Source organism: Truncatella angustata (assembly GCF_020726525.1).
Source record: "Truncatella angustata strain MPI-SDFR-AT-0073 chromosome Unknown BKA67scaffold_12, whole genome shotgun sequence".
Classification (NCBI taxonomy): Eukaryota; Fungi; Ascomycota; class Sordariomycetes; order Amphisphaeriales; family Sporocadaceae; genus Truncatella; species Truncatella angustata.
This window is the reverse complement of record NW_025763392.1, coordinates 767,016-778,799: the sequence shown is the minus strand read 5'-3', so window position 1 is coordinate 778,799 and position 11,784 is coordinate 767,016. Positions and strand designations below refer to the sequence as shown.

The 11,784-nt window shown below is 50.9% G+C and overlaps 3 protein-coding genes across 3 annotated transcripts; all 3 read right to left on the bottom strand.

The window, feature by feature from the left end:
* Positions 1-291: 291 nt before the first annotated feature.
* BKA67DRAFT_527424 (uncharacterized protein) lies at positions 292-3,027 on the bottom strand (the record flags this gene model as incomplete). Its single annotated transcript, XM_046098853.1, has 3 exons — positions 292-1,280; positions 1,334-2,573; positions 2,653-3,027. 3 exons carry the CDS (start codon positions 3,025-3,027, stop codon positions 292-294), a joined length of 2,604 nt encoding a protein of 867 aa, XP_045951652.1.
* A 3,212-nt stretch (positions 3,028-6,239) lies between these two features.
* BKA67DRAFT_129343 (actin family) lies at positions 6,240-8,077 on the bottom strand. The gene is made up of 2 exons (XM_046094988.1): positions 6,475-8,077; positions 6,240-6,420 (listed from the first exon to the last, which is right to left on the bottom strand). The coding sequence occupies exon 1, from the start codon at positions 7,843-7,845 to the stop codon at positions 6,502-6,504; it is 1,344 nt and encodes a 447-aa protein (XP_045951651.1). The 5' UTR covers positions 7,846-8,077; the 3' UTR covers positions 6,240-6,420; positions 6,475-6,501.
* Positions 8,078-8,192: 115 nt separating this feature from the next.
* Positions 8,193-9,690, bottom strand: BKA67DRAFT_587007 (uncharacterized protein). The gene is made up of 4 exons (XM_046104289.1): positions 9,190-9,690; positions 9,007-9,129; positions 8,418-8,603; positions 8,193-8,368 (listed from the first exon to the last, which is right to left on the bottom strand). Exons 1-3 carry the CDS (start codon positions 9,619-9,621, stop codon positions 8,592-8,594), a joined length of 567 nt encoding a protein of 188 aa, XP_045951650.1. The 5' UTR covers positions 9,622-9,690; the 3' UTR covers positions 8,193-8,368; positions 8,418-8,591.
* Between the last annotated feature and the right edge of the window lie 2,094 nt (positions 9,691-11,784).

Sequence of the window (11,784 nt, the reverse complement as noted above, 5' to 3'; positions counted from 1 at the left end):
ATTCTCCCATGTGAGACAATCAAGACGAGCCAGTACATACGAAACCACCGGGTTGGGGTAATACTTAAATTCGCTGCCTTTGGAAACGGCTTTCCTTATCGGTTGCTCTAACCCAATGCTATCTTCATCATCATGTGTTCCAGCACCGAAAGCCGTGCCGATGATCTATACCTTGCGAAGCGCCGACAACCAAGAACGCCATAATACAATGCACATGATCCACTTCCGCTATGGCATACAAACAGCCACAAAAATAGGTTACAATTCCGGTCCAGTCTGCTCCAAGAGCCACTACTGCGTAACTTCACTTGGCCGCTCAACCCTATCGGCATGTCCGAGTTGCTTAGCATCGTCATTTCCGTCCTGGGGAGCAGGGGTCTCAGGTGTGATCATGACGCTCGGAGGGTGTAGATGCGCTCCAGACTCGTGCTTCTCGTTCTCAACAGACGGTGTCGCTGGGTCAATACGAAGCTTCAGCGGCTTGTCCGCTGTCTGGCCAGGGGAGGCGTCAGAGCTTGCTTCTCCAGCCTCGTCATGAAAGTCCGGAGCTGCTGTTATACTCTTAGGGGCAGCATGCTCGACATGTTCGTGATATTCCTGAGATGCCTTGTCCGAATCTCTGTCGTTCAGTGCTGACCTGATTGGTTGACCATCCGCGCCGATGGCCTGCTCGCCATCGATAGGCACACCAATCATCTCGCCTAGACTTCTGAAGTTGAACATGGACTCGGTACCATTGCCTTCATCCTCGCTCTTGGCCTCGTTCAGGCTGACTTGACTTGCCGTTGGACCTTCAGCGCCATCTTGTCGGTTGTTGTAGCTGGCTGAGAGACTCTCGAGCCCACTCGCAGAAGATATGGAGCTGGCATTGCTCATATGGCGGAGATGCGACGATCCTCTGGAGGTTTGTGATATCGGTATAGGCAAGGTAGAGTTGTCGCGCTCGACTTCCTTGCCCTTGCCCTGATCTTCAGCTACCGGGCTTAGTGTAGGTGAGGTATCATTGCTCTGACTTGCAGCCGCATTGGCTGCGGCGACGCTGGCTTCGGCACGAAGAGTTTGGCTCCCAGCAGTGTTTGTCCTTTTCCGGCCAAAACCCAAACTCAGAGTGCTCGAGCTGGCCGAGCTTCCATTTTCAGATTGTCCATATACGTTGCTTTTATGTTTGTTGGCCTTGCGCTCTTCTTTTTCCTTCTTTTTAGCCTCCTTCTTGGCCTCCTTCTCGGCCTTCTTCCTTCGATCTTCCTCGTCGGCCAAAGATAACCTTATCGCCTCGGCCACTACACAAATCTCAGTAAGATAAGTCTGGTGAGGCAAATGAAAAACAACTTACTCATCATGCTCTCAAGGTGAGCGGCATCTATCCGCTCCCTTGTTGGGCCCGTACGGACTGAGGAAGTCCTAGCTCCGGGCTCGGGACCTGCTAAAGCAGGGTCGGAAGTCTGCGCTTGGTTATTCTGTCCCAGGTTGCTAGTAGGCTGAGAACTTGGACTCTCGCTGCCGGCACGCATCCGGCCAAAACGACTCGACCGACCGAATATAGAACGGGAGGTCTCACTCTGATTCATGACAAAAGCGGCATGATGTAGGGCATCAGCCGCTGCGGCTCTCCTCCGCTGGTGTTGGCGGGCGGCACTGAGTTTTGTCGTCCAGTCTGGTCGTATCCTATCGGTAGAAATCACACTCGGATCATTTGCAGACAGACTCTGAGCTCGCCTCCTATTGCCAGCTGCTGGTGTCGTCGCAGAGGTAGGGGAAAGGTTGGACCCAAGCGAAGACGAAGACGACATGGCGGTACCGTGTCTACCCAGTCCTTGTGGCTGGTATTCGTGTGTCAGACCACGACGGAAGGGAGGAGGCTCGTAAGTCACGCCGAACTCTGTCTGTGTACAGTAGGGACAGCAAGCAGCCTCCATGATCAGCTCGTTGGGCTGCTCCTCGGGAATTGGCTGGCTTCGGCTCTCCTCACCGTTCTGCCCGTCGGGATGGTGCTCTGGTAGGTGCGGGTCTGGTCTTTTGATCTGCACAAAGCACTCGCTGCAAATATACTGATCGCAGCACCGCGTCTTGTTCAGATACCGCGGGTAATACATGACGCAGATGGGGCATTCTATGCCATCTTTGTACAAGAACACCTCGAGGGGTTGGCCATTGACGAAAGGGTCATTGGGTAGGCTGATCTCGCGTGGAATGATGTCTTGCTGCGACGCATTACGCGAAGACGATAGGCTGAGGACGTTGGCGAGAGTCTTGTGGGGATTCTTGAGAGACGACGACAACTTTTGAGGGGGCGCAGGAGAAGTTGGCGAAGGAAGTGCTGATCCTGGGTTGGAAGCAGTCCTGTCCGAGGCGGCCGAGAGCGTCCTAGGCCCCATGGGTACCGTCAGGTTGTTCAAGTTTTGTAATGACGTACTTGGCGACTCGGCGGGTCGTGGCTGGGGAACGAGACCCTCTGGGACTTGGTCGGCAGGAGGGATATCGAGGCCACGAGCAGCGGCAATGATCTGATGCTCAGCCCAGTTGTCCTCGAAGTCGTCTAATCCTCGCCAGAAGGGTGCTATCTTCCTGTCGATCTATGAGGGAAGGGTGCATGTCAGTGCTGGAATACTGGAGTACTGGACGGCACACCGGGACATGGTGCTGGTCACTCACCTGAAGCTGCCTCACGATGGGTTTGCTAAAGTCCTCGGAAGCAGTATAGACGCCCATGGTGACGAGGAAGCCGCCGTCGACGTGTTCTTCTTTCATGCTCTGCTCTCGCTCCTTGAGACGGGCGACCCTTTCCCTTTCCAGGCGCCTAGCTTCCCTCTCTTGCTTTGTCTCTCTCCGCTCGAACGGGGCATCGGGCTGTTCTTCCCTGCCTCTTCGCGAGGTCGACGAGGGGCCGCCGGTCAGGACGTCGAGAGCGTTCAGATCGCGGCGACTGGAGCGCCTGCCGGATCTATCGTTTGCATCTCCATAAGTTGCCGGTTCGTAGCGCCCAGGCCGCGCACCGTCCCTGGACTCCTTGGTGTGTGCGTTACCCATGCCGGGCAATACCGAGCTGCGCTTGAACCGCTGGCTTGATGTGGCGGGTGGTGGAAGCACAGGAAATGAAAGCGACCAAGACGATGGCAGTTGTTGCTACTGTACGAGCTGAGGTGTGCGCCGTTGGCATGCAAGAGTTGGGACGACGTGGGCGTGTGCCGGTGGATCCTGGTTGAGGTTCGGGATTGAGATGCGTCGAATGCGGCGACCGACAAGTGACAGTGACCGGGGTATCATATGCGAGCAAGCCGACGATGCCGCAGATCCGTGATCATTCGCTGTTGGCAGTGAGCTTGTGGTAGCTCTTTCGGTTTTGGGGGATGAGTTCAGTTCTGGACCAAAGGCAGGCTGATGTCCCCTCACACTCGCAGGAGCAACGGCTACCGTTGTTGTGCTATTGCAATGTTGGATGATGTGATTGAGTTGTTGTTGATAAGGTGGGATGGCTGAGCCAGAACCAGAGCCAGAACCAGAATGGGGCATCGATCAGACTGCGGGTGGCCTGGTAGGTCAAGTCAACTGCGGACTGGCCTGGACTGGATTCCCTAAGGTTAAGTTAAGTTACTTTGGGAATCTGGAGAGTAAGTGGATAAGCCCCGGGGTCAGTCTTGACGAATGAAATGATCATCAATGAAGACGTCACTGTGTATCCCATCCGTACAAGGGACCCTCTCTCACTCCCACTCTCACTCTCACGCTCACTCTCGCCCTCAGTCTCAGTCTCGCCCTCTCCGTCTCTCTCTCGCTTCCCGTCGATTGGATATAGTGAAGCGTGCTACTAGAATGTCGATAGGATGCTAAATGAAACGTTTGTTTGCTACTGGGTGGAGCTGAAGCTCAAAGTCAGATCCATCTGCACCTCGGTTTGCAGAATGAGCGAGGAGCTAGCTGGAGTTGGAGAAATAAGGTAACCATGAGTCGCCGCTGTATTCCTCCTTCTCGTCGGGCTTTGTGCAACGTGTAGTAGATAGGTTGCAGCAAGTGCAATCACTGACCTGTCCCAAAGTGTAAGCTTGAGCGCAAGCTCCAGCGCAAAGTACCGAGCAGGTAACGTTAAAAGTAAAAGTGCCCGGTTTCCAAGGATATTATTATTCTCGGGGCTGCTGCAGCTGTGCCAACTGAACAGGCCCAAGATAACCGCTATACCACTAGCGCCACGATTTCAGAAGGCGGGGCTTTCCACTGTTCAACACCTGTTATTCGATTCGGACATGTTAAGATGCCTTGTCTTGCAATGTAGGGGAAGTTGGAATAAGCCCAAAGGCAATTGGGGGTGTATTTGTTCCGAGTTTGAATAAGATCCTCTTTATTACTACCAGCAGTCTAAATTTGTATACGCACACACGCACACACACGCGCACACACATGCAGATGCTAACGACTTTGCGGCTCAGAATGAGGCTGTCAGACTGTCTAATCAGGACAACCGCTGTATTTCGCCCCCGTCTCTCTGCATGACGGAGAGCCTAGAATCAGGGGTTCATATGGCAACCCATTCTAGACCCAGATCCTCCTTCTGCAGTTTGGAAACCCTAGGGCCAGTTTGGGATGGGGCGCTGCCGTCATTTGAGGCCCTTGAAGGCCCTTGAAGGCCCCGAAAATGGGTTCCAACGTCAGCATTGCCATGTCAGTCGAAAGCCAGCAAGTGCTCCTTGTGACGCCGTGCTAATTACGGTGTCGCCGAATCGGAGCCTGACAGATTGCTAGCGTGATCAATGTTTGCTACTTCAGACGAAACCCGTTTTGCATACACAAGTACAGCATCTATTTGACTGCGACGGGCCCCACTGGAGATCCTCCGTTACCATCAAAAGTGGCTTCCAGGCGTGAATCTCCATGGACCGTCTGGAGTGATCACACGATTAGGTAGGCATATGTGCCAAGTTCGGCGCGATTGGGCAGCCCTAACTGTGGGGGGCGGGGGGCTATAACGCCAAGCAGTCTTATAACATCTCCATGACCTGCAGTACCTACGCCCAATTGCCCAATTGAGGTCATTTGATAAGGTTCGGAGTCACTGATGGTGATAACGATAAAGAAGAGCCGTTTATTATGTGGTCTGCGTCTCAGCGCTAGTAACCAGTCGTACACGCAAAGATGATCACGCAAAGATGATCACGTAAAGATGATCTGTTTACTTCAAAATATGGTAGTAATGGATTGGATATGTGGAGAAATCAAGCTTATCCGTCCAGCGTTCTGTATTCTCAGCTATCATTTCCCGAACAGGTTATAACTCAATAGCGCTTCGCGTGTAAGTCCACATCTCCGTTGAGTTCGCATCTTCCTTTGGTCTGTTTGTCTTGCGTACATGCCTCTTAAAAAGAAGGAGAAAAATTAAACAAAGTCGGAGTAGCTGCTAATCTCTAGTCTAGGTGTACTTTCACGAAGACGGTGTCAATGACTGGGGTCGTCTTCCTCGATATCGTGTAACCACAGCTGTTGGCCGCTTCGGCATTCCAGAACAACCAAGTTTGCTGTCTTGGCCGACACAACGAACAAGAGTGTCGTCGGCAAACCACGTGAACAATACTATCAAGAGTTTATGGAGGCTCGGTATCTGCAGCATTGTGCAAGATAACTACTTCTTGCTTCAAGGCTCCTTGCTTCCGCCAAGGTTCTTTCTAGCTTGAGGATGAACTGCTGTGTTCCTTGGTTCTGTACTTGTCGGCACTTATGCATATCGAGACGAGACAGACTGGGAGTGTCCCATGGCTTACTAGAGATACTCGATTGTTCGTGGAGATGGGCCTACAACGGCCAGGAGAGCTACCGGGGGAGAATACGTACGGGGCCATTCGGGGAGATCGGCTTTGAGTCATTAGTAGCAGCACAGCATCACTTCTACCATATAAGCCGTCGTATACTTGTTTGCTTCGTTGCATTGGTGATTGTACCAACCTTGCGACCGATGGACGACCGTAATCACCTCGAATTCTCAGGGCTAGCCCATCTCCCCATTCCAAACAGTCAAGGCTCACTCACTTGTACGAATAAGCAACATGATTGGCACGGGTGGCGAATCGCAAACCGGCCGCCGCCAAAGCCGAAGAAAGCCCTCAAGGTCATTATAGGGCAATCTAGGCAATTAAAAGGGGTGATAATGCCGAGGTGGGGCTCTGATGATTCGAGAGACCATCGGTCTTTGTGATGTTGGCTTCAAGGACGTTGTCTAATCATGATGTGGCGCTGTAAGGGCGCACAGCGGTGACGAATGCGCGGCTGAAACATGGCCTATCGTCGGATCAGCGCATATATGTGGAGGTGATCGCAAATTACTTGGAGTCAGCCTCACACTTGTACGTATGATGGGTGAAGCATTCCGAGCGTCCGAATGGAACAAGTTACGTTGAGTCGTCACGATAGCACATGCGCATCGAGAACGTGCCTGCACTGTAGGTGGGAATCAGCACATGACCACTACCTCGGAGAAGCAATTCTATTCACCTTGTCAAGATCAAACCGAGCCCAAGCTCACTCGTCCACACCTGCAAACTTGCGGGCAACCCAGGCAGCGCCATACTCGTCGTACTCCTGCTTGGTAACGCACAACGAATTGAGGGACTCATGCCTTGCCAGATTGGCGCCGCCAGACCATGTACTGAGAATTGGATTGGCTGGCCGCGCGACGCGAACAATACACTCGTCGGGCACGAGCTGCTTAATCTCTTCCTGTAGACGTTGGTAGAATCCATCGAAAAGAGCATTGCCTCCGACCACGATGATGTTGGCTAAAAGACCGGGCCAGAGCCCAACTGGTAGGACGTCAAGGGATTCCCGAACCAGGTTTGCTATGCCTGACTGTTTGAGGCCGATATCTGAAGGGTGGAAGAGTGTTTCCGGGACTGTGAAGCGTTCGTTGCGCAGGGTGATGACATCCTCTGTCACCTCTCCAGCACGAGCTGCGGCTAATTTCTTGGCCTTTGACGCTTGGGACGGATCGTAATCCCGAACGATGCCCTTGGATGTGGAATGAAAGTCTGGCAGCACGTAATCCTTGGCTATGCCTCCGCCGGCCAAAAAGTCTTGTCTGCGAGGATCTCCCCTCGTGCCTTTCCAGGTCTTCTCCAGATCGCCCTTGAAGTCGCGAGAGACGTAGCACGCCTGCTCTTTCATCTCGTTCACAATATAGGTGTCGTTGCGCATATCGTAGTGTCTGAGGGACAAGAGGCGGGTGAGGTAGTTTGTCAGAAGTTTTCCGCCCACGTCGAGACGCCTGATGGCAGGGTGAATAGGGTGACCTCGGAGAAGCGGCGTCACGGTGGTATGTGAGTAGCCCGAGTCGATGAGCATCATGACCTCGACTGGCAACTGAGCGACGGTCTCGGGGGGCCTGGGGGTGCGCAGAATGGCTTGTATGTCGTGGTGGGCGTTGAAGGAAGGCCCGTTTCCGCGGTAGTAGCTCGCGAAGGCAAACTCCTCAAACACCATCTGGTCGGTGTGCGTCTGCAGGGCGGGTAGCGAGCTGGAGGGCTCGGCAAGCAGCAGTCGGGTTTCCGAGGGATCGCAATGCTGCGGGGCGTTCTCGTGGAAGAATTCGCGCTCCCAAATGGCACTCTGGGCCTCCCAGTTCACGACGAAACCCTTCTCTACGGGGCGGCGGAAGGCGATCTCGCCAAAGTCCTTGCATCTCTCCAGCTCGGACCCGACGTAGACTTTGCGGTCGCCGTCGCGCGCTATACAGTTGGGGATGACGCGAGGGTCGTCAATCGCGTCGTCGGTCACGTATCCAGCTTTTATTGTGTATGCGCCATTGTCGAGGACCAAGGTCTTCGAGGGCGGTGGCGGTCGTGAGGTTTTGGACTTTCGGGGGGCCATAATTGTTGGTATACTGGGCAGCCGTCGGTGCGCTTTCTCTCGGGATGCGACACTATTTATAAGTTGCAGAATAGACCCTGAGGCGCGAACTTACAGGTCCGATCCGAAGAAAGAGAAGGTGGAGCGAAGGAGGAAGAGGAAGAGGAAGAGCAAGAAGAAGGTGTGTGGTAATAATACATTGTAGGTTAGCTGAGGTAACGATAGCCGCCAGATTCGGATTCAGCAGGGTTCCGGCAGCTACAGGGAGTGACCAGCGACTACACGCCAGGGCGCCCCCCCCCTTAAAAACGCGACGCTATGTAGCTCGAAGCAAGGTCGGGGTTAATCCTGTAACCTAGACTAGACTATACGAACCTTAGACTACAGTAAAACCTCAACTTCGAGACGTGTCTTGTCTCCGGCTCCCTACCATACGAAATCTGCAAAAGAAAGACTGTGTGTTTTCATAATATCACTTCGCAGAACTATTTCTTGGCCATCCTTGATCAAATTTTTGAATGGCTTCCGGCAGCCTCTGCTACTTGTACATGCACCCGCGCCGTGAAATGTTTTTAGTACTAACCTTAGTCTAGACAGAGACGGGTCGTGCCATGCCTTCTTGAGGGCTCCGTGAAAAGCAACTGACGATCACAACCAAGTTACCCAGCCTGCCAGCTTCACCAGGCTAGTGTTATTCCCGGCCCTGGTTTCTATCATGCTGTCTACGTATACGTCACGTTCTTCACTCTGCCTTCTGGTTTCTGAGCCTATGAGCCTAGGTTAGTCTACTCCTTAATTCTCAGGATCCTACGCATGGCAATGATGTTGGTCAACGTCCCCGTTAGGCCAAGCCGTCGTCAGGTCTCGCATGCTCCAGATGCTATCACTATTCAGCCTGCAGCATTTCCATCAGGTGAATACATACATCCATACTATACTTTATCGCTCGTTCCCTCCCTCTTTCATCAACCTTAGCCCATCGCACAGTCATAACCACCACCCTTTTACCTACGTCTTCTGGCCACGGCATTACTGGAAATATACTGCCTTGGTATTACTTTAACAACACCTACGACTAAGTCACCACCTTCCTTAACCTGACGCCATCTTGATCAAATTGACCTTCTCTTCGACCTGCTCGTCAAACTTGTTTCTTATCCTAAAGCTTATCATATTCTGTAGCTCTGCTTTGCATGCTAGTCTCTTATCCTCTCTTGCTCGAAGGCAGACACTTATGACCTGGCTATAGGCATTCCCATATAGGCTTGCGATTTCTGCCAGGAAATCCATTTCTTCTCGTTCCAAGTCAGTGTCGCCTGCTCCCACGGTGGAAATACCATTTTTGCCCCCTAACGTTCTGAGTAGTCGTTTGTACACACCGCGCAATTCGTCCCTTGTCGTTTCCATGACGTTGCCAATACACATAATAACATCGATGGGTTTCCATGTGGCGATTTCTGTGAGAATTACATCTAAAGCATATATATCATAAGATTTGTGGAATGAACTTTTTGCTCGCCAAATTGAGCGTGCGAATGCCTGTATACATCCGACGGAGGATCGCAAAATAGGGGCTTCTGTCATGTCGGTGCGGTCACTGGGTCTGGAGGTACTGAATCCTGCAATATGCGGCCGATTCAAATCGAATTTTTCAGTCTCATCTCCGAAGTAAAGTATGTTGTCGCTATTCAAGCCTTTATGTAGCCAATCAACTGAATGGAAACTTGAGAGGGACTGTGCCAGGGTGCTACAAAGGGAAACTCTCGCCAGTATCGGGGGAAGGGACTGTCTCTCCATCAATTGCCGAAAGGTTAAGGTCTTTGGTTTGGTACCTGCATGACATGGCGGTTCAAGCACTATGCCAAACGCAACCTCGTCGTGGACATCGACGGATTTGACGTAACCTAAACATTGGAGGTCCAGAATCTAGTGGGAATCTTGCTGCAAAGTAGTCTAACAAGAAGAGCTACCACGCCCGAGGTGTTCCAGATCATGTAAGAAGGTATGCAGCTAATGGTGTTGGGCTGAGAGGTTAAATCATGACTTGGAAATGAAAAAGATGAGACATACGCATCTATAGAACTGCTACTGCACGACATCCGCGAGGACGAGATAATGCTGGCCATGTGCCAGATTGTGCAGCCGGCTGCGCAGAGCCTGCTCCGACACCACCAACTGACTGCCGACCTGGACTGGGCTTCGATTCGGGCAAGTTTGCAAAGGGTCGTGAAGATATAAATATTTTTTAAATTATATATAGCTGTCCACTCCATCGCATTAGGAACTGGTGCCACACTCATTAACGCCATACCCACTCTCCCACAAAAAAAAAAGCATCGAAGTAGTTGTACTCAAAGATTAGAAACGTAATGACCTGTGCGATCTTGAGGCGAACCAAATTTATATCGGATTGATCCAACTGATATAAGTATCTATATGTCGCTGTCCGTAATGTCGTCGTCACTAGAAATGATTACCCAACCATGCTATTGTGCAACAGACCTGGTTAGATCAAATGCCAGTAATATACTCCGTCCGTACCTTATCAAAGGCGATATAACGAGTCAGATATAAATTATTCGTAGAAAACAATCACTGTTCTGTTGGGAGGTGAACAGTTTGCAGATAATTGTCTGACGCATCGTACGTTCCGGCCGTGAGATGGATTCGAGAATTAGCATCACTTGTGTGTTCACTCTCGATTATCCATGAGGTTATTTCCAGTGAATTGATGCTAGCGTTTGTCTCGGAATGATAGACTTACCATTCACAGACTTCGGCTGTGTCGCGAGGTAGAACGGCCTCAATTTCCGAGACCGCCTTTTCGAGGGCAGGTTTGATGTTCGCAGCTGCCTATTCAGGCCTTGTCCAATAAGTCGTCTGGGTTGCGGCAGAAATCTTTATTCCCTTGCCAGCTAGACTAGTAACAGTCCCTGAGGCCTTCTTAGTAATACTTTGATTAGACATTATAGATATAGTAATACCGAAAGTAAACTTATATACTCAAACTCAAGCGAAGGGATAAGTACAATTAGAGGATGAAAGAGAACGGAGAAAAGTTTGATATATCTTTATGGAGATGTTGAATATGTTTGAAGTACATGTGGAAAAAAGGAGTTAATATTGTGAGCCCAGAGTTATTGTGACATCATAGGAAAGCTCGCTACTTATATCCAATTTTGTATAGTGGCATTTTCATACTCTTTGTGTTGCTTCTGGGGGTCTACTAAGGGGGCCAACTTCCCTAGCGGGCCGTGGAACCGCGCGCGAAATTTCAGGCTGCATAACAGGGCTGACAAGGTTGAGATCAGGGTTGCCTTCTCGGTCCTTGACTATTCAAGCGGTTCGTAGCTGCGATGATTCAACCACGCCTTTGCTATAAATAGCTAAATCTATTGGTCACTTGTGATGCATATGCAAGTGTAGTGTAGAAATTGGGTATTTGACTTCCGGATATACTAACGTCGGACTACGATGGTGTAATCTGGCTTCCAAGCTGGCGAGCCGAATTATTATATGTCGGATTTACCGAATCCACCTAGGTCAGGCGGCAGGCTGTTGCCAGAAAAAGTGCCGCAACCCTATAGTGACAGGAGTGAGTGGTATGTGTAGGGGTGCGGCACTTTTTTTGTCAACATGTTCGGGCTGCTATAGGTTCCTCGCTAGACAAAAGTTTCCAACAAAACTTCATAATGGGATTACACCTCCGCCAGGATCACATATGTTAGCGCAGGCATAACGCTATACCACTTTTGGTAATGTGCTCTATTGCTATTACGGTACATTTCATAATTAAGCCGTTCATCTCCGGTACGAATAACTTCACGTAGTCGATAGGGCATCGACCATGCTAGCGTTTCTAAGAAATCCTCTAGTATAGCTCGCCATATTACCATTATTACTACCCGTAAATATACCGGGTTTAATAACTATACATTACAATATAGTTTAATATAGTTT